Genomic DNA, 23,187 nt, shown 5'->3' with positions numbered 1-23,187 from the left:
AAATGTGGAGGATAACAATTGTCAAGGGAGACCTAGGCATGAAAACAGTAAGAAGTTTCAAATGAATATAGGTTGCAGTAGTTATTCATATATGATGAGGTCTGTGCGGAATAGACAAGCCTGAACAATTGCATCAAACCTGTCTTCTGACTAAACACCATCACATCGCCATCTTTCACAAACAACATATTTTCCCACACTCTCAACAGCCAAACAGCAGCCTCATTTTGATGCAACCAAATATATTCCACACAGTAATTTGTGACTGGCTGTCATGGTACCACATGAAGTTACACACATTACAACTAGAATAGCACAGCAGGAAAAGGACAAAAGTAGCATGATGTATCTCATGCTTGGAACAAAATAAATTGCACAATCAATCTCGATAGATGAAAGAGCAGTTAAATCAAGATTTGGTACTTACTGTTAAATACTATATCTCACAAGGGAAGTAAAAGCTTACAAAATAGACCCCACAAACAGTGGTATGAACTATTCATATGCAAAACTGCATGTCTTACCATGAGACACATTTGAATCACCTCCCATTCAAGGAGACCTTTGGTAACATGAAACAAAATATCAATATAACAAGAGCTAAAAACATTTATTTTAATGCAGTGACCTATTACTGCATTTCCCTCTACTTAAAATAATTACACTATATGAACAAGAAACTTTTACTGTTGACCCAATAGTGTTGCACAGCTTTTTGGTCTTCAAACAACAGGTGTGGGTTTTCAATGAAGTGGACAAAGTGAAGCGTCACAGAACGATATGAACATCTAACTAAAGCCACAGATTACTTCTGCATTCAAACAGTCTAATTCCAAATGCCACACCAATATATAGGACTGCCTGAATGTAGAAGTGATGTTGAAAGTGAAAAAGTGCCATTAGTCAGAAGTGCATATTGTTCTATTCCACTATCCTTTGATCTCTTCACACTGAAACCTCATACCTGCAGTCTGAAGACTGCAATTATAGAAAGTTTGTTATTCAGGTAGTGTAATTATTTTAAGAAGCAGGGAATATAGACATAAGTCACAACATCAAAATGTGTTTGTTTTTTGGTCTCGTTATATCGGTATTTTGTTTCTTCGTGTTAACGCAGTTCCTTTCTTAGATTTCAAATAAGTGACCATTCACATTTCTCTCAAGGTAACACGCAAAGTTTTACATGCAAATGGCTCATGCCACTGTTTTTGGGATGAGCAATTTATATCCTTAGCACATTTTTATGTGGTCCTGAGTGTTCAAGGTCAGGCACATCCTTTGTCAATAGCATATAAAAATTGAATCTTATTACAAACACTCAACATAGACCGATCATGTTAAACTCTGCCAGAATATCGATACTTTGGAGAGAATGTGTCATTGGACTTACGGCAGTGAGTAAGTGAGTGTGTGAGTGAGTGTGTGTGTGTGTGTGTGTTTCACTAAGACACATCAAGGAAGGATATATGGATCAGAATCTATCCATCAACAGCCTACTGAGGTGTCTAAATAATGATTCAACTAGACCTACACTGCATTACAAAATCACTGCAAACACATAACTCACCAGCTGATCATGAATGGCAAACATCAATTGTTAATCAAAATTCCCAGTCTAACGAAGCAGATGGACCCTTTCCAGCTGTTGTGAGTTTGTTCCCCCAAAAATTAGTATTAATTTTTTTCCAAATTTTGTGATGTCTTTGATATGCTCAATTATAAGGTATGTGCATAGTACATAAATATATATAATATTGACACAATGCTTATCCATTTTAACTTTATTATCTATTATAATCATTTGAAGTTCATGACCCAGCCATTTCACCTGAAAACTGTGCTAATTACACAACTTCAGCAATTTTAGATTTCATTGTCACTGTTCATATGCAAACATATACCTGATCACTGACTTCCTGACAAAGTAGATCAAAAAGATATCAAAATAAGAAACGCAGTTATAAAGCTAATGACAAAATCTGTTAGTAACCTTTGCACTCACTAAATTTCAGAGTAATTAACATCTTTACTGAAAACAGTTTCAGAGTAATTAACATCTCTAATGAAAACACTGTTACTGAAACAGAATCCTATATTTTGGCAAGCTATCTATCATAATTCAATAAAATTTATCATTGTATAAATTATTACTAACATTATCATTGTATATAAAATTTCTCATCTAAACAAATCTTCTTCTACTATTCAGTTTTTTAGAAATGTCAATATTTTATTGTAATTTATGAAAATCCAGCATACAACAATAACTAACTTTAATTTTAATTATGGTCAATCTGTATAAGAAACTTGTTGGAAGCCATTTAGGCCAGTCTGTAGTGAGTTTGAAAGGAGCAAGGGAAATGTACCACAGGCGATGAGTATAAATTACAAGTCAGAAAACGTACCAGAATTTAGACAGATTTTGTTTCCAGAAGTTTATTCAATAATCCAGTGACTGTTTTTAAACCATTAATTGAACAGTGAATATGCAATTAGTATCACAGATTGTGTCAAACTTCAATAATGCTCATTATGTCAGTAGGGTCAAACTGTGAATTGTACTATTTCCAGATTATACTTGCTGTGCACATTGTTTCCATATTGACATGACTGTTACGATTTAAAGGAAAGTGATCTGAGAATGTTATAACTGACTATGCTTATGATTTACTTGCTATATATTAATATTGTGCTTAATTATGCCTATGTTAGGTTACTGCACTCTAACAATTGACATCAGTGCAGTGGGTGGCAAGCTGTTTATCTGCAGTTATAATAAATCAGACTTGATCTGGTCATAAACTGTAGTTTATTCAACATATCACTGCAGGTAAAGTGTCTGAACTGCAAAGTCAGTGTGAACTACATTATTAGTATTAAACTGTCCCCATCACCAACCTTGCAGCCAGATTCGAGGTGCAGGTACTCGAGACACACTAGTACAGGTAATGGTTACTCTTCATCAGGACACACAATGATGACCAGCACGAAAGAAACTACTTTACTACTCCAATTGAGAAAACATGATAAATGCTCCACTATCAAGGAGAGTGTAACAGGAAAAGGGTGTGAATGGAACAAATTAAGTATTTTCGCTCATTAAAAAGCGAACAGACCCTACAACTTTTCATCAATTGCATGACAAAGTATCAAACATGGAAGATTTTAGAAAAAAGCACAGATATAGCTTTTCTCAAATCGTACAAGAAGATCTTACACCAGTTTGTCTTATACAACTACTGCAAATTTCTTGAACATGCAATTCTGAATATATATGATACTGAAAATAATACAAACAATAAGGTAACTGTTCCTCCAGTAACACAGATTTTATGAAGCACTACTTATTTACAATTACATCACAGAAAGTAATAGTTCCTAGATCTTCTGAAAATACACAAACAAGAGACTTTAGGAGGTGGATACCTCATGATCAACAGAGTACTTTGAATGTGTGTTGGATAATTCACATGTCAATGCTGGAGAACAGTGTTTGTAGGTTTGACTGGGAAACACCCTGGCACTGAACACACACTCGGCCCACCCATGTGGTGCCAGTTCATTCACTAAAAACACAATAATCAACTAAATGTGAGTGAAGTCCCACATTAGGCAGCTAGCAAAATCCATGCACTTTCTAAATGTTGTTGACGGTTACAACAATGTTCACATCACATTCCAAGAGAAAACCATGCAGTGCAGGATAGTGAACAACAAGTACACTGGAGACATTTGTGTAAACATTGGTTGATCGACAAGTGACAGCATGGTAGTCCTTGGAAGCCCTTAAATTTTCTGTGGTTGCTTTGCCACATAACCTGGCACCATCAGCCGTATTCTTCCTCACCTACCCTTCCTTACAATTCCTAGCGACCTCACCAGATGTATGCATAATTATAATGAGTTATCCAGCAATACATCTGGTGGGATTACAATAGTGACCCAATCACCACATCTTTGACACATTGAGTGGTCCACAGGCACTTCAGCATGGTACAAATTGTTGCTATGCTTTCAATGTCCTCCCTCAGAGCTAAATGACTGCAGTAGCAGGTAAGGCACGAAAGAAGTTCCGTGTGAACATCGAAAGAAGTTCCCTGTGAACATCTAAAGAAGTTACTGTCCAACCCAAGAAGAAAGCCTGGAACTGTAGATTGTGGATTAAATGATTAGTCACTTATCTAAGTGTAGATAATTGCCTAAATTTCACAGCAAAACTGGCCAACACAATGATAACAGCCCGAATTACAATCCATGGTCATTGAACAATTACTCAAGGAATCTTGAAAGTTGTTCATGGAACCATTTTAGTCACTTCTTTCCCTCATAATAAGGTGTCACTGGTGTTAAATTTTCCACCAAGTTTACCCTTTGAAACTACTTCAAAAATCATAATATCATGTACTTTCATTTCACACTACCAAAAATTATGCAAAGGGAAGTGACGATAGCATTTCATTATTGTTTGTAAAGAGTGTCAAAATGATTCTTAAAACCAAACAATGCAAAATGGAGAAAGAATGTTAATAAATTCCCTTCAACAACGTCATTAGAGATAGAGCAATATCACAGTTGGAGAAGATTGTACGAACAGATTTTTCTGATACCATCACTATGGCTTTCCAATGGAGAAGAGTGGATTAGAAAATTGGCTTTGGCCTGGTTTTCTGAAGACATCCTAGCAAATGACAAAAGTGAAAAAGGAAACTAGAGAAAACTTAAATTTGGTTGAATCTCATTATTGCGGAAGAACACTGAGCTGGTTTGCTGGAAATCTCAAAAAAAAAAAAAAAAAAAAAAATGTTAAGGAAGCTATTTCATCACACTACATTGCACTTTAAAAAACAAGAGTAGCTAAGAAAACTGTAGCATTAGTCAACCTCCTAAAGAGTTAAAATACTGGAAACCATGCAGAAATTTGTTTAGGTAGAGAGGGTCTACATGAAAAAATTTCCAGTGTGCAAAATGGAACACACAAACACACTCACCCTAGGTAAGACATCCTTCAAAATGGTCATCACGAAGTCAGAAATTATATCTCGCTCGTGGATTTCATCAAGAACTATATGTGAGATGTCAGGCAGTGCAGGATCAGACTGCATCCACTGTAGCAGGATTCCAGTAGTACAGTAGAGTATTGAGCCAGTGTGTCGTGGCAATGCCCTGAAATTCATCCATAGTATGTGACTAGTGAAGCACATAATGTGAGTAAACTGAAAACGAGGCCACTGGACATATTTATAAACATAAACGGCCCCCACAGCAACTAATGTACTGACTAGTAAAACTGGATATAATTCTTCATTTGAGAAGCCTTTCCCAAAAAAAAAAGACTGAACCTCTCTTTGACATTACAGTGTCTCGAAACTCACATTATATTTTCATAATTATGTCAACACATTCTTTCATTGCTGTTGACCATTGTTTCGTTTATAATCAGTAAGAATGATATATTTAAAAGTTACATGGTGGTGTTAAAATTCATGTCTCAAAATGAGTCACTAGGGTCATCAGTAATTGTAGTACTAGCCTCACTTTGACCCTCCCATGCAGAGACTGCTTCTAACAATCCCCTCCAGTCCTGGCAATTAGACTATCCGACCAAAAGTACATAGATACCATTATGTAATGTGGAATTGAAAACTAGATCTCAGGAGAGGTGGAATCACCAGCATAAAGGGAGGTCAATAGAGAAGTTGAAATACCGGACTGTGTTGGTCAAGAAAGTTAAATAACTTCATATGTGGATTAGTCAGTGGATGTCACCTGAGCAACAAATCCATAAGGAGTATTTCAATCCGTCTCAAACTGTTCACATTGAGTGTTGCTTATACTATTTTGAAATGGAAATGCGAAAGTATAACCACAGCTAAACCAAGACCAGGCAAAACTCAAGCTTTGTGGAAGGTGGTTGTAAAAAATCACATGAAATCAACAGATCGAATCATTCGTGTGTTCAGAAGTGCAACCAGTAGTCCAGCAGGCACATTAAAGTCAAAGGGAGTTAAAAAGAACACAGTACAATGGTCAAGCTTGTACTCATAACATTTCTGTAGACAATGCGCAATGACACTTAAGGTGATCGAGTGATGTAGAGTGATAGTGATGATGATGATGATGATGATGATGATGATGATGGAAGCTGAAGAAATGAATTAAAATTTGTGACACAGCCAGGATGCGAACCTGGGTCTTCTTGCTTACTAGGCAGAAATGCTGACCATTACACCACCACAGTACTATGATGAGCATTGCTGAGTGATGAATCTTACTATACCCTGTCACAATCTGACGGAAGGGTTTAGGTCTGGCAAATGCCTGAAGAATGTAAGCTGCCATCACGTGTAGTGTCTTCAGTGAAGTGTGCAGGTGGTGGGGTTATGGTTTCGGGGTGTTTTTCATTGTTAGGGCATGGTCCCCTTATTGCACTTATGGAAAACCATAATGTGGAAGGATATGAACACATTTTACAGTACTGCATACTGTGTACTGTAGAGGAACAGTTTGGAGCCAATGATTGACTGTATCAGCATGACAAATTCACACAGTCAGAAAGAAGTATGGTTTGTGAACAGTAATATGCCTGAAATGGACTAGCTTGCCCAGAGTTCTAACCTGAACCCAATTGAAAATCTTTGGGATGAGTTTGAATGCTGACTTTGCTCTAGGCTCCAGCATGCAACTTCATTATCTTCTCTGGCTTTGGCTCTTGAGGAAGAATGGGCTACCATTCCTCCAGTCAGACATCTCACTGAAAGCAGAGTTTACGCCATCATAAAGGCAAAGCACGGACACACCGCATATTAATGTCTTCTAATTGGTGTCGCGGTAATTTTGATCAAATAATGTATATTGCCCCTCCCACTTCCCCAAAGCCTTTTTTAGGTCTTTTTTTGTTAACACATTTTTTCCTTCAGTTTCTTTTATCTTTAAGTCCTTCTTTACCCCACCTACCGCTGTTCTTACACACAACATGAAATTCTACTGTATCCAACAGACACCGAGCAATGCTATGCCACTGAAGAACAATGTATTATTTCATTATCTGCACTTATTCTACATCTAAGAATTAAGAAAATGAGCTATTTGAGATGCCCATCTGTTTCTCGGAATGCCTATAGTGAATTGTGCACAACCATTATGTAGAAGCCAGCATCAAGAGAGAAAAAATTGTGTATGCACCCCCCCCCCCCTCCTTCTTCTTGGGAGGAGGACTGAAAGAAATAAAAGACTGAGACAGAAAAATATTTACCGTATTTCTTGCAACTGGTTCAGGAAAAATTGATACTGCAGCCAGCACAAAGACGGGATCAGTCTTGGCCACACTACAGAATGTTTTGAGTACACAATCAAAGTTATGCAGTTTGAATCTAAAGGTAATGTACACATGTCTGCATTCATGTAGAGCTTTCAGAGATGCAATATCAAACCACCAGAATGAGTACAAAAATTATTTTGTACCAAATTATGTGGATGGCTGAGATGTAAGCTGGAGCTTGCAAATAGGTGGTAAAATGAAGTTACCGAGTGGACTGAATTATCACACAAATTATGGAATATTAGAAGAATTTGTAAAAAGGGAATATTCCAAGAACTGATCTATAGATCAGCCTCTAAGAGAAGATATTTTAATACCAGAACTTGTATCATGGTTGCCACAAGCTGTACAAGAAAGGCTTGTAAGCAGTGTAACAGAAAAGCTAAAAATGGATCAGACAGATGGAATGACAGGCAAACAGGTAAGATGGCCATAGAGGGATAGCAGAGAAGAGGTTCTGACTACACACAGAAGAGAGAACTTTTATATGAGAAAGGATATCATCTTGATACAAGAGACAAATTTCAAAATGGGTATGGCCAAGAGCATCCATACTGTTCAAGCAAATAGTGAAATGATAGGGGCTCCCAAAGGAAGAAACAACATGACACTGGAATGGAGATCAGAATGCAAAAGTTTTATAGAGAGGACAGGACAAAGACAAAATCGAAATGTTTCTAGACACAGCTCATTCTGCAGCAAAAGTAAGTGGGTTGCGTCAAGAAAGGAAAGATGAGAAAGAGAAACATGAGGGATATGTAGACTGAGGACCCTCTGGACCATCAATTGAAGCTTTAAAAGATACGGTGACACAAGCTGACATTACCCAAAAGAAAAAAAGGGAAAAAAAAGGATATTGTGACAAAAAGGATCATCGAGGAAAACAGGCAAAGGCAAATGCAAGAAGCATTAAATAGTGAAATACCTGTTGCAGGATGCTACTTAAATCACCTTATCAGATAACATGTTTGTTAGAAGTTACAATGGAGGGCAAGAAATACCCAGTTGCATCATGGAAAAACCAGATTAGTCTACATATTTCATGTTTCATTACTCCGAAAATAGAGTTAATGACCACAATATGCAAAACCATGGCATAGATAGTTACACACATGATAAAGGAGCACTGCTGGAGCAAGATGAATCACAACAAACACAACTTTGAAATACACACAGCAAAATTTTTTTTAGTCACTATACCATTGTGAAATAATGGCAAAAGGCACTGATTTTAAAAGGCATTGCACTGGAATGCTTGTGGATTGGTGAGAAAGTTTTGCTAATAGTAGAGCTCTTTAAATAAGGTTTAATCACAGGCTTTCTTAAATGAGAGATTTGATTTGCTAAATAAAAGCATGAATGTATAGCAAGAATGAATTAGCAACAAGAATGAAAGTTTATGTTTGCAATAAGAGCAATAACAAAATGTAACGTGATTTAATGAAGAATTGCTCTCCCATCACATCAGCTGCTCCCCATTACTCTCTTCCATTACAAATCAGTCAAAATGCAGCCGAATAGCAAAGACTTAATTGTTACATTGAAAGGAAATGCAAATGACAAAGTTTATCAAACTTTTCTTACATGACCATAACCATTCAATGCTGCAAGAAATCTTTCAGCAGGGGACTGTATCCTGCAAGCTAATAGCACCCCTAGCATCATCAAATGTTCAGAGTCAATTATGGGTGTGATCAGTGCTAGAATGGAAAAAAAGATATGTATCTTGGCATCCACAAAAATCAAATATAAATATTATTGAGATACTGCTGCCTATACTGATAAAACATTTAACGCTTCTTAAACTTTAAAGCATGTTTTTTGATTTTTGGGGAATGACAGAAAGTCCCACTGGCTCCAATTTGGGATTCATTTGTATTTTATCCTTGGAAGCATTTGGGCTATTTTGGATGAGAAAACTTATCCTCCATCAAATAAGGTGTGCTATTCTGTCTACACACCCTTATAAAATAGTCACACTACAGTAACTACTCCTTTACTTGTACATCTTGCCAGTAATGGTACTAAGATTTATGGTGGTCAATGAACACACTGAACAGAAAGAAGATCACAAACTTTTCTGAAAATTATAACATTTACTCTTTAGTGCAACTCTTTTGCATGCATTGCTTTGCGTAGATATCAACACTGAAATGATAGAACTACATAATAATCAGTGGCAAACAGTGCGCAGTAGACAATAATGTTTTGTTACAGCCTACATCCCACAACCAAATGGGTATATTCAGGCTTTGGTTTACTCAGTGCACCATCTTCTTCCAACAAACATAAAATGCTTCAGAACTTAACACCAATGGGAATATTACTTTACCGTGAAGGCTATCCTTTCACAATAATCTGGGATCCAATGAATACTACTAATAAAGCAACACGGAGATTTAGATTTGATAACTGGCATCTCACACATTTATCTGCCACGTATCCCTATACATTCCAGTTCCACATGGAAAACATTAATTTCTTTTCTATGTTTCTCCCCCTAACAAAATCAGTTCTTATTTTGTATTCTTCCCTACAACTACTTTTACAAATTTGGTCTTCTATTGTTTACAATCTGCAGTAAAATTATTACTTTTTCTCATTTTACAAAAATATTTTGCACCATATCTCTTGCTATTACAACTTTCTCTTTGTTTATGATACACTAATATCTTTCAGACTGACCTATTTTCAAATGTGTCTGCAATTTTACGATGTTCCTCCACAGAAGAAGAGTATCAGTAATATACTAACTTCTCAAGTCGTATTTGGTATCCACAACTGCTGTCTTGCCCACCACATGGTTCATCACGTTCTTCAGCAACTCTCTGGGCCACAGAAATGGCACTAATGCGCCGTGGTTGTGTATTGACTATGCGGCATATAGATCCTCGCTCAGCAGCAATTTCTGCATCCAAAATAAACTGTGCCACTTGTGTTGTCTTTCCACAGCCTAAAAGAATTAAACAAGTATTAGAAATAAATGTTCATTTATAGTCACACAGAAAACAGTGACCAATTTTATGATGATACGAAGAGGATTCAGAAGATGAGCAAACATGAGGACTGACATTTTTTTAACTGCTATCACACATCAGATGTGCACACTGTCAATAGGAAGATCACAGATGTCATGGAAACATGGATAAACATTGAAGTGTAAAAAGTCACACAAGGAAGTCATTACTATATGAAAGAAGAAAAACTAAATATGCCACAGAATAATTATACTTTCAAATATCACATGAGAAACCTATTACAAGGAAAATTATATCAAAACAGCAGAAAAATTCCACTGAAGACTAAAACACCTTTGAGATACCTTACTGCCATCAGGATTGGGAAGAGGTGTAAAATTCAAAAGTGCCATCAAATTTCAAAAGGGACAAAGAATCATGTGGAACCACTATAAAAGAAAGTCATATTATGGAATATGAAACTGTGACATTACATTACAAGACAGTTGTTTTATCAGCAGCCTTTTCTACATGAGAGATCATAGCTATTGGGGTTAACTCTAGAGTTGCAGAAATTTAAAAGGAATAGTGGAAAATTTTCAGATGAAGTATAGCTCCACACACACACACACACACACACACACACACACACACACACACACACACACACACACACACACACAAATTTGAATGAAGGGAACAACATCTGACCTCTACACCTTATTAGGCTCACGAAAGCTGAGAACAAAATACACTTGGGCTGGACAATAGTACTCACCATTATTGGTTCAAAGAAAATTAAAGAAGAAACTAGAGAAGATGCAAACATCACAGAAGGAATCATAACAAATAATCTAGCCTTTGGTACACTAGCTAATCGAGAATGGATAAATGAACGAGCTTGAATGCAGAAGTGACTATAATTGGTCAAAGGAATAGAAGCAGGCACACCTATGCACAAAGTGCTGTGTGTGTGTGTGTGTGTGTGTGTGTGTGTGTGTGTGTGTGAGAGAGAGAGAGAGAGAGAGAGAGAGAGTGAGTGAGTGAGTGAGAGTGAGAGAGAGAGAGAGAGAGAGAGAGAGAGAGAGAATTATGATCCACACAAGAAAATACTCCAGATTTCAAGTTATCAGCACAATTCCGCAATGAGGCAGTTGTCTATTAGATAATTAGTAAACAAATAAGCATTTGGCTGGGATCTGATGCAACTGCATCATTTAATGCTCTGAATGGGTCATTACTGTGGGGTAACACTTCTATGTGGCATGGAAGTTTACTTTATTGTTGTTAAATTAAGCAGGTTTAGCTTATATAATTCAAGTTAATTTTATCACTATTTAATTAAACTAAGATTAAACTTATTTTGCTCATACATGTTTACCTCAGAACATAAAGACAGCTATTCTTTACATGTTTACAAAGTACGCCATGCGCCCGCTCATGTTATGAAAATCAGCACACCCTGTCAGGGGTTAATTAATGAAGATATTTTGGAAGGATAAGGAAGCAAAAATCATCATCCTGACTGTCAAGTTTAAACACACTCTCTTAAGTGAGTAACACACTTATGCTCATTCACCCCTGTGCCTATTGTGCTGCAGATTTCAAGACACTGTCACTGCTTATGAAGTAGATGGAGGCTGGTCATTCTAAAAAACGTTGGGGATGCCAATATTATGTGGCTGCAATTGCATCCACCACAAGGCAATAATCAGCTGACCTCACACAGGCAGCCGCTGAACAAATAAGTGGCTGCAAATCTGATAACTGGTCGATCTCAGCCCCCCCACCCCCCCCACCACCACCACCATTTGCATGAATGCCTTTATAGGCTCCACTGCTCTGTTGGCAAGCTGAATGCAAATCGTGTTCTCCTCCATTTAAATCCTAACTGTTTATTAAAGCAAACTGGTTTTCATGGTAATACTACAGACTGTAAAGTGTGCTCTAGAGTACACTCCTAGTAAGTGGATAAGGATGGAAAAGACCCATCTTGATTTGGCAACAAAATTCAGAAAATGCTGAGGTAGCTAAGGCTGTTGTCTCTCAGCTCAAAAGAGAACACACATATCACAACAGGCAAAAGTTACTAGAGACTCGTACATCTTTAACAAAAATCTATGCGCGAAGCAGACAACAATTGCCACCGTCATACCTTAGCAAAACATATGGCTGAAAACACAAGGAAATTTTGGTCCTATTTAAAACTGCTAAGCAGGTCTAAGGCTTTTATTCAACCACTCGCTGAGTCTAGTGGGTGGTAGTAAAAGATAGGAAAAGGAAAGCCGAAATTTTAAATTTCATGTTTAAGAAAGCATTCACATAGGAAAATCGTACAAACATACTGTTGTTTGACCACTGCAAAGACACCTGTATGGATACGACATAGTAACAGGCATCCCTGCCATACTGAAACAAGCGATAGAATTGAAAACAATTAAGTCGCGAGGTCCAGATGAAATCCCAGTTTGATTTTACAAAGAATACTCTGCAACATTGGTCCCTTAGTTTGCATTTATCACGAATCTTTCATCTAAGGCAAAATACCAAGTGACTGGAAAAAAGTGTAAATTACTCCTGTATATAAGATAGGTAAAAGAACAGACCCTCAAAATTACAGACCAATGTACTTAACATTGGTTTGCTGTAGAATTCTTGAACATATTTCAAGTTCAAATATAACAGACACAAAAAGCTACTGGCAGACTTTTATAAAGCATCCCTAGTGCATGGTTCAAGCTGCCTTTTTCTCGCATGATTTCTCACATGATTTACTGCAAACTATGGATAAAGGGCAACGGGCAGATTTCATATTTCTAGATTCAGGAAAGTATTTGACGTGCCATCCCACTGTAAACTGTTAAAGAATGTACGAGCATATGGAAAAGGTCTCCAGATATGCGGGTGGCTCTAAGACTTAAGTAATAGTTGTCGTTGAATATGAGCGTTTATCAAACACAAGGGTATCCTCAGGAGTGCCCCAGGGAAGTGTGATAGGACCACTATTATTTTATACAAGGTGAAGAAAAATTGTGTCATCAAATTGTAACCCTGGATAGCTGATGCCAGTATGAAGCAAAATTACTAATGTTGTGTAGGTCTACAAAGCACAATTTTTAAACTACGGAAACTTGGTGGCCCATGCTCCAATTGGCCACAGGATTGCCCTGTTGCCGGATGCTCTGGACAACGCATGACCACGAATGATTTGCCTGCCGGCGATCACAATGTATCCTAGGTGGCCCGCACGTTCGGTGGTAGTGCGCCAGCCTTCAACTCTGGGAGCGAATCCGTTGGGGTCCCGACACATCCATTGTAGTTTCATGATAAGAATTACTGGGAACAAACTAGTCAACAGCTGTTAATTCGTATACAGAAAGTCTTTTACAAATTGTGTCGGCCCTAAAAAGGGCCTTTTTTGTAGCTAGGGCATTATTTAATTAAAGCAGGTGCTCGAACTGGCGACCCTCTGACATGACACAAGCTTGGTAACGTCGAACGGTATTTTGCCAAACTCTTTTAAAGAATCCTGGCATTGCCCGGATGTGATTGGCAGCATGTTGAATGTGATCCATTAATTTCTCTTTGTTTCTAGATGTTTTGCAAGTGGGTAGGTGAACTAAAATCTTGAAGAATAGCCACAGGAACAAGTTCTCTGGAGGGAAGGTACTGCACTTTTTTAAGAAACTACTGAGAAAAATTAAAGAACAAGCATTTGAAGCCGACTGCAGAAAGATTCTGCTCCTGCCAATACACATTTTGCATAAGGACAGACAAAATAAGATACGAGAAATATGGACTCATATGGAGGTATATAGAAAGTTATTTTTCCAGCACTCTAGTTATGAGTGGAACAAGAAATTAAATAACTAGTAGAGGTACAGGGTACCCTATACCACGCACCATATGGCGGCTTGTGGAGTGTGTATGCAGATGTAGAGGTGTTCTGCCTCACAGTATGGTTTACTGTTGAAGTTCCAGGAATGTAAGTCTCTAGAAGATTCAACAAAATTATTGCATCTTCCAACATACATCTCACAAAAAGATCATGAAGATAAAAATGAGAGATATTCGAGCCCAAACAAAGGCTTATTGGAAATCTTTCTTCCCATGAACCATTTCGCAACTGGAAAAGGAAAGGAGGGGAAGGGGAGAGGGGGTGACAGTGGTATGTAAAGTACCCTCCATCACGCACTGCAGGGTGGCTTTCAGAGTATAGATGTAGATGGAGATGGAGAGAGAGAATGAATAAATGAATGAATGAGTGAATGAAGAGAAGATCAGTCTAACATTGCCTGGAATAAAGTAAGACCGTGAGCATTCTTGTTACCCTATTTGTTGAGTCATCCTTGTCTTAGTATAATTTTAAATTAGAGAAACAATATTTTCACAGATCTTTCCAACTATACTGCATTCTCACTTTTACCCAATTTGATGCCAAAATATTATAAACATACTGATCATAAAATCCTATCTGAAGGTCTCTCTGGTAGGCCATTAAACAAAAATACAGATCGATTAACCTCTGCTTATGGGGTAACAGTGGACTGATGTGTAACCTTCAAATTATCTAACTTCCTCAAATCCATTTTTCTTACTTAATGAAGAATGCCTGGTTCTCAGAAGTAGGTAACTGTCAACTTTTGTAAATGTCACTGTGTATGTACAGCACTGTTACAGACAATGTATTATCAAAATTTTACAAACAAGTGGGTGTCTAAAAACAAGGGTGGAAATGTGAAAATTTCAGTCTGGTAATAAGAGAAGGTGGCAGTTCTGTTCACACTGAAGTGAGTGTGTGTGTGTGTGTGTGTGTGGGGGGGGGGGGGGGGGGTCAACAGTCTACGGTCATGCGGTCGTCTTTCCCCGTCTCACCTATTCTTCACAATTCTTTTCTCCATTTTTCATTCTTGTGGTGGCCATTCCAACTGCTGGCTTTTGACTGCAAATTATGCCCAATCTTTTATACTTTATTCTAGTTTAATCTTAGGTCCCATTTTAAAAACTCCTTCCTTCCTTGCACCTATTTTCTCCACTTTCTCACTTGATCTTGTTCCCTGACCCTCTCCTCCCGTTGCTGAAACTACAGTGATTCATCTTCAAAGATGGTGGCAAAGGTAGAATTCACAATGAGATTTGGTAAACCACTCATAACATTTCTGTATTTCACATAATCTATTTTCTTGAATTATTGAATCATGTTAGTATAATTAGCTATATTGTATCTAGAAAATATGTTTTATCCATCACTATGTTCATTATTGTTACAACAACAATATGAATTGGATGGATTGCAACACACCACAAAGAATAGGTGCTGAGAGTAAGATCAGCAGATTTAAAAGTAGACTAAGCTATCAAAGTCCTTGATTAGATTTAGAAAAACACACTAACACATGGTCACTGTCGTTTCCAGGTGCTGAAGCCCAAATGCAGTGAGCAGCAATCTCAATTTGGATTACAGAAGAGGCATGATGGGAGGAGGTGAAGAGATAGCAGGAAAGTTGCTGTGATGTTGCCTGTGGAAATATCCAGGGGTGTGGCAGGAATAGGATTACGGGCTCCTAGTTTTAGCATTGGGAGACTGTGCCGAGAGGAAAAATGGGACAGCAGAGAAGGAGAAAGGATTATCAAGTGTGCTGAGGGATGGGAGAGATGTGTGATTTTGGACTGGGAGCAAAAATGGACATAGAGGCAGGTGGAGGGCAGTGACTAGAGAAGGCTGAGGCTGGGATCAGTTACAGGGACAAAGGGTATGTTGCAGGGAGCCTTCACATCTGTACAGTTCAGGAAATCTGGTGTTGGTAGGAAGAATCCAGATGGCACGGGTTGCTAAGCAGTGAAAGTCAAGTATGCCATGTTGCACACATCATGCTCAGCAAATGGACAGCCCAAGTGTCTTTTCACCAGAGTATGACAGTGGCCATTCATGTGGACAGGTGGTTAGTTGGGGGTCATGCCCATAAAGAATGCCACCAGCAGTTGCAGTTAGGTTAGTAGGCCTAGCGGCTGCTTTGGGTAGCCCTGCTGTTCATGGGGTACAACATGACTGTGACAGTATGGGAGTAGGTGGTAGTGGGGGGGGGGGGGGGGGGAGATCTATGGGACAGGTCTTGCATCTAGGTCTTTTACAGGGATGTGAGCCATGGGGCAAGGGGATGGGAGCAGTGGTGGAATACAGACAGGTAACGATTTACATAGATTGGGTGGGAGAGAGGCAGAAGAAAGGCAGACTATCGCAGTGCAAGGAGTGAGGAGGACATTTCTCAATGCAACGCATAATGAGAGGTAGCTGAAATTATGGTCGAGAATGTGGTACTGAGTGAAGATGTAGCTGCTCCTCTGTGGCCTGTCAGTGGGTGTGTGAGGGATGATAGGTGACTGGGGAGAAAAGGCACAGGTATCTGCTTCCTATATGGCATGGAGGTAATTTCAGTCTGTAAAGGCCTCAGTGAGACCCTCAGTACATTTGGAGAGGGACTACTCATCACTGTGGATGCAACAACAACATGTGGCTCAGCTGTACGGGACGCACTTTCACTGTGGAATGGAAGGCAGTGATTAAAATGGAAATATATTTCGTGGTTGATAAGTTTAATATGTACAGGCAGAGAAACCTAAATGGCGGAGGTTGAGATGGCATGTTGGTCTGAGTAGAATCATGTGAAGCAAATGGGGAAAAAGATGCTGAACTTCTGGAGGACTGTAGACATGGTTCCTCATGCTCTGTTTTGATAATGAACATAGCATCAATGAATCTCCACCAGGTGAGAGGTTTTCTTTGTGAGTCATCAGTCTTCTGACTGGTTTGATGCAGCCCACCACGAATTACTCACCTGGACAAATCTTTCCATCTCAGCATACCACTAGCAACCTACATCCTCAATTATTTGCTAGATGTATCTCTGACTCCTTCAAAAGATTTTACCCATTACAGCTTCCCCTAGTACTATGGAAGTTACTCCCTGATGTCTTACGAGATGCCCTACCATCCTGTCCCTTCTTATTTGTCGTTTCTGCTGAAAAGGATCTCATTGCTTAGCTTATCAGTCCATCTAATTTTCAACATTGTACTGTAGCACCACATCTCAAATGCTTCGATTCTCTTCTGCTCCAGTTTTGCCACAGTCCATGTCTCATTGCCATATAATGCTATGCTCCAAACAAACATTCTCAGAAACACAGAAACATCTTCCTCAAATTAACGCCTGTGTTTGAGACTAGCAGACTTCCCTTTTCCAGAAATGACTTTTTTGCCAGTGCTAGTCTGCTTTTTATGTTCTCCCTGTTCCGCCAGTTATGGTTTTTTTGCTGCCTAGGTAGTAGACTTCCCTTCCTGATCACCAATTCCTTACTGTTCTCATTTCTACGGCTTCTGATTAGTTTTGTCTTTCTTTGGTTTACTTTCAGTCCATAATCTATACTCACTAGACTGTTCATTTCCTTCAGCAGATTCTGCAATTCTTCTTCCTTTCACTGAGGATAGCAACGTCACCAGCAAATATTATCATTGATCTCATCGCACCTTGAATTTTAATCTCACCCTTGAACCTTTATTTTATTTCTGTTACTGCTTCTTTGATGACAGACTGAACTGCAGGGGTGAAAGACTATGGTATATCCTTGTCTCACACTCCTTTTAATTTGTGCACTTCATTCTTGGTCTTCCACTCTTATTGACCCTTCTTGGTTCTTGTACATAGTGTATATTACCCATCTTTCCCAATAGTTTAGCCCTATTTTCCTCAGGATTTTGATCATCTTGCCCATTTTCAGTATTGCTTCCATTACCAACTGGTCAGAACTGCCTCTCTGGTGTCTTTACCTTTCCTAAAGCCAAACTGATCATCACCTAACACATACTCAATTTTCTTTTCCACTCTTCTGCATATTATTATTCTTGCCAGTAACTTAGATGTATTAGCTGTTAAGTTAATGGCATGATAATTCTCACATATGTCAGCTCTTGCAATCTTGGAAATTGTGTAGACAATGTAGAGAATAACCCTATCACTGAACTGTTCACAGTAACCCACTCTCTGTCCGACCTACCTACGAAGGTAATCTCAAAAGTAAGATCTCCTACTTTTTTTTTAAGTACATAGTCCTGTTTATTTCTACAATGGTTTACATCAGTTTACAGCTTGAACATTTAGCTATTTTTCGACATAATCAACATTTTTGTCGATGCATTTTTGTAGACACTGTGGCAGTTTTCGTTTGCCCATGTCATACCAGATCTCCACCATGCTGTTCAGAAAGTTATGAACCACTTCTTTCACCTCGTCGTCGGAGCTGTATTGCTGAGACCACAATTAATGCTGACAGGTACTGTGAGACTCTGAAAAAATTTAAACGGGCAATTCAGAACTGGAAAAGAGGAATGTTGAGCAAGGGCGTACACATTCTCCATGACAACACTCGCCCACGCATCGCTCGGCAAACCATTGTTCTCCTGCAACAGTTTCAGTGGAAATAATCGCCCACCCACTCTATAGTCCTGACTTGGCGCCCAGTGACTATCACCTGTTCCCTAGGTTAAAAGAAGATTTGGCCGGAAAGCGATTCAGCTCCGACGACTAGATGAAAGAAGAGATTCGTAACTTTCTGAACAGCTAGGCAGCGAGCTGGTACAACATGAGCATACAAAAACTGCCATGGCGTCTACAAAAATGCATCGAGAAAAATGCTGATTATATCAAAAAACAGCTAAATGTTCAAGCTGTAAACTGTAGCTGTAAACTGTAGAAATAAATAGGTAAATGTACTTATTAAAAATAGGAGACCTTACTTTTGGGATTACCCTGGTATTGGTAACAAATACTACTCCCATTCTTTCATTCTCTGCTGCTCTTGATATTAAACAGTACTCATCTGACCAGATATCCTCGTCTTATTTCTGGAAATTTCACTTCACTGATGCCAACTGTATCTAGACTGAGCCTTAGCTTTTCCCTTTTCAGATTTTCTAGCTTTTCTACTAAGTTCAAACTTCTGACATACCAAGTACTCACTCATAGAACATTATCTTTTAGTTGGATATTTAACATTTTTCTTGTCATCACCTCCCTCTTGGCAGTCCCCTCCTGGAGATCCAAATGGGGGACTATTCTGGAATCTTTCGCCACTGGAGAGATCACCATGTCATTTTTCAATTACAGGCCACATGTCCTGTGGATACATGTTATGTGTCTTTAATGCAGTGATTTCCATTGCCTTCTGCATCCTCATGCCACTCGGGGGGCAGAGCGGGGGGGACAGAGTGAGGGTGGGGGAGAGAGGGTGGGGGAGAGAGGGTGGGGGGGAGAGGGTGGGGGAGAGAGGGTGGGAGAGAGAGGGTGGGGGAGAGAGAGGGGGGAGAGAGGGTGGGAGAGAGAGGGTGGGGGAGAGAGAGGGGGGAGAGAGAGGGGGGAGAGAGAGAGGGGGGAGAGGGAGGGAGAGAGGGGGGAGAGAGGGGGGAGAGAGGGGGAGAGGGAGGGGGAAGAGGGAGAGAGAGGGGGGAGAGGGAGGGGGAAGAGGGAGTGAGAGAGAGGGGGAGAGAGGGGGGAGAGAGGGGGGAAAGAGGGAGAGAGAGGGGGGAGAGAGGGGGGAAAGAGGGAGAGAGAGGGGGGTGAGAGGGGGGAGAGAGGGGTGAGAGGGGGGAGAGAGGGGTGAGAGAGGTGGGGGAGATAGGGGTGAGAGAGGTGGGGGAGATAGGGGTGAGAGAGGTGGGGGAGATAGGGGTGAGAGAGGTGGGGGAGATAGGGGTGAGAGAGGTGGGGAGATAGGGGTGAGAGAGGTGGGGGAGATAGGGGTGAGAGAGGTGGGGGAGATAGGGGTGAGAGAGGTGGGGGAGATAGGGGTGAGAGAGGTGGGGGAGATAGGGGTGAGAGAGGTGGGGGAGATAGGGGTGAGAGAGGTGGGGGAGATAGGGGTGAGAGAGGTGGGGGAGATAGGGGTGAGAGAGGTGGGGGAGATAGGGGTGAGAGAGGTGGGGGAGATAGGGGTGAGATAGGTGGGGGAGATAGGGGTGAGATAGGTGGGGGGGAGAGAGGTGGGGGGGGGGGGAGAGAGTGAGGGGGGAGAGAGGTGGGGGGGGGAGAGAGTGAGGGGGGAGAGAGTGAGGGGGGGAGAGAGTGAGGGGGGAGAGAGTGAGGGGGGAGAGAGTGAGGGGGGAGAGAGTGAGGGGGGAGAGAGTGAGGGGGGGAGAGAGTGAGGGGGGAGAGAGTGAGGGGGGGAGAGAGTGAGGGGGGGAGAGAGTGAGGGGGGGAGAGAGTGAGGGGGGGAGAGAGTGAGGGGGGGAGAGAGTGAGGGGGGGGAGAGTGAGGGGGGGGAGAGTGAGGGGGGGGGGAGAGTGAGGGGGGGGAGAGTGAGGGGGGAGAGAGTGAGGGGGGGGCAGAGTGAGGGGGGGGAGAGTTAGGGGGGGGAGAGTTAGGGGGGGGAGAGTTAGGGGGGGAGAGTTAGGGGGGGGAGAGTTAGGGGGGGGAGAGTTAGGGGGGGGAGAGTTAGGGGGGGGAGAGTTAGGGGGGGGAGAGTTAGGGGGGGGAGAGTTAGGGGGGAGAGTTAGGGGGGAGAGTTAGGGGGGAGAGTTAGGGGGGAGAGTTAGGGGGGAGAGTTAGGGGGGAGAGTTAGGGGGGAGAGTTAGGGGGGAGAGTTAGGGGGGAGAGTTAGGGGGGAGAGTTAGGGGGGAGAGTTAGGGGGGAGAGTTAGGGGGGAGAGTTAGGGGGGAGAGTTAGGGGGGAGAGTTAGGGGGGAGAGTTAGGGGGGAGAGTTAGGGGGGAGAGTTAGGGGGGAGAGTTAGGGGGGAGAGTTAGGGGGGAGAGTTAGGGGGGAGAGTTAGGGGGGAGAGTTAGGGGGGAGAGTTAGGGGGGAGAGTTAGGGGGGAGAGTTAGGGGGGAGAGTTAGGGGGGAGAGTTAGGGGGGGGAGAGAGAGAGAGAGAGAGAGAGAGAGAGAGAGAGAGAGAGAGAGAGAGAGAGAGAGAGAGAGAGAGTGGGCGTGAGCTTATGTATGTGTATTTCCTAACCAAATGGAAACAAATAACTGACAGTGGAAAAACTGTACATGGCATACTCACCTGTTTCACCACTCAGCAGGACAACCTGGTTGGCAGCAATTATTTCTAGTATCTCTTTCTGCATTTTATATGCTGGTAAAGTACGCCGGAAGCTCAGAAGTGGTCCTCCAGCCATCTGCCTCTGCTCCAGTTGCTGCTTTAGGATCTTGTCTAAATCAGGATCTCTGCGTTGACTGATAGGAACACGGACTGAGAGGGAGTGCTCAAGATTGGATTCCATGTTGCCTGTTACACTACGAATGAACTGTTGCTTGAACCGAGAGTCGCTAATGTGCTTATATTTATGTTCCAGTCCTTTTGAAACTGATCCACACTGAAAAAAGAAAAAAACCAAAATGTGACAAATTCAAAACCAGAAAAGAAGTACTTGTAATAACTTCAAAGACAGGAAATTTCTGTCTCACTAAAGTATTTAAATTAATCCAGTAATCTTTTGAAAAGAGATAAGCAAGTCTATTTAATGGGTGGCATGACTTATCTCCAATGTACTGAAAGCTTTTTTTCTAACCTCGTTATGATTATAATATTTTGAGACATCATAACTACTCCAAGCAGAGCTTATCAAACAATTACTACATACTTTTTCATTCCTTAGTTCCAAAGGGTAAACTGGTTGTTTGCCAATTTTTCCTGCATATTTAGGAGATGTCATAATTTAGATTATAAGGTTGATGATGGAAAATAAATAATTAAAGCACGTAGGAGATTTCAAAGTGAGATTTTGGCAATGAACTATGGGTTCAACTTGCACCACTGTGCAGCTAAGACCATAAAACACAAGTCTATCAGTGATAGCTATTCACAATTTTTATATATAGTGAAGCACATTAGGTGTGTGTAGCACCTCAATTCTATACAATTAAGTTACTGTTGTATAGTGCAATGATTGTGCTATATAATACAAGAAGAATTGTCGAGGTGTGCCAATAACTTCTATGATGGTATTAAATTTCCAGCAATGCTGTGTCAAAAATGCTGGGTACCTTCTCTAAAACAGGTTATATCTGTATTAAATGTTTCTGTTATAAATATAAAATAAATATAAAACCTACCTGACTCGTTACCAACACAGCATACTTCACACACACACACACACACACACACACACACACACACACACACACACACACACAGCAGAGAGGGAGGGAGGAATTGTTTTCTGGTGTAACTCACCACTGAGACATAAAGTATTGATTTGCACAAAATTAATTAATGGTGTTCACCCAAGGATGTCATGTACGCACCTTTTCAAGGAGTTAGGTATTTTAACTGTACCATCCGAGTACATACATTCTCTAATGAAATTTGTTACAAATAATCAGTGTCAATTTGCGAAGAACAGTGATGTTCATACATACAATACTAGAGGGAAATATGACCTTTCCTATCCGTTACTGAAGCTGTCAGGTGCTCAAAAAGGAGTACATCATTCAGCAACAAAAATCTTTGATCATTTGCCCAACAACATAAAGTGTCTGCCAGGTAGCAGATCAAGTTTTAAATCTAGCTTAAAATCATTTCTTTTGGGCAACTTCTTCTACTCCATGGACGAGTTTCTGTTTCAGAAATGGTAAAAATAAATAAATAAATGTAGTTGCATGTGTAGAGCTAATAATTTCAGTAATATTAATATTTATTTATTTTATTTATTTATTTAACCTGGCAAGATTAGGGCCATCAGGTCCTCTCTTACATCTAACCAGGCATTCTACTTATTTTACATTCATGTGTTTTAGTAGGCATGTTAAACTACATCTAATACAAAAAGTGAAATAAACAATTAGAAAGGTACACCTGGAAAAATACATTATTGAAGAGAAAGATTTTAGATAGGAGTGCTGGCAGCAGGGAGTATGAG

At 40.3% G+C, this 23,187-nt stretch overlaps 1 protein-coding gene across 2 annotated transcripts in view; it reads right to left on the bottom strand.

Annotated features, from left to right (window-relative positions):
• The window catches only part of LOC126335293 (ATP-dependent DNA/RNA helicase DHX36-like), a 200,124-nt gene that overhangs the window by 98,736 nt on the left and 78,201 nt on the right, over positions 1 to 23,187 (bottom strand). For both annotated transcript variants that reach the window (XM_049998385.1, XM_049998386.1), the window contains exons 5-7: positions 21,330 to 21,642; positions 10,073 to 10,271; positions 4,989 to 5,163 (exon numbers count right to left, since the gene is read on the bottom strand). In XM_049998385.1, the coding sequence (XP_049854342.1) occupies positions 4,989 to 5,163; positions 10,073 to 10,271; positions 21,330 to 21,642 (687 nt within the window). The remainder of the gene's footprint in view (positions 1 to 4,988; positions 5,164 to 10,072; positions 10,272 to 21,329; positions 21,643 to 23,187) is intronic.

This window comes from Schistocerca gregaria, chromosome 2 (genome assembly GCF_023897955.1).
Source record: "Schistocerca gregaria isolate iqSchGreg1 chromosome 2, iqSchGreg1.2, whole genome shotgun sequence".
Classification (NCBI taxonomy): domain Eukaryota; kingdom Metazoa; phylum Arthropoda; class Insecta; order Orthoptera; family Acrididae; genus Schistocerca; species Schistocerca gregaria.
This window is presented reverse-complemented; position numbering and strand designations above follow the sequence as displayed.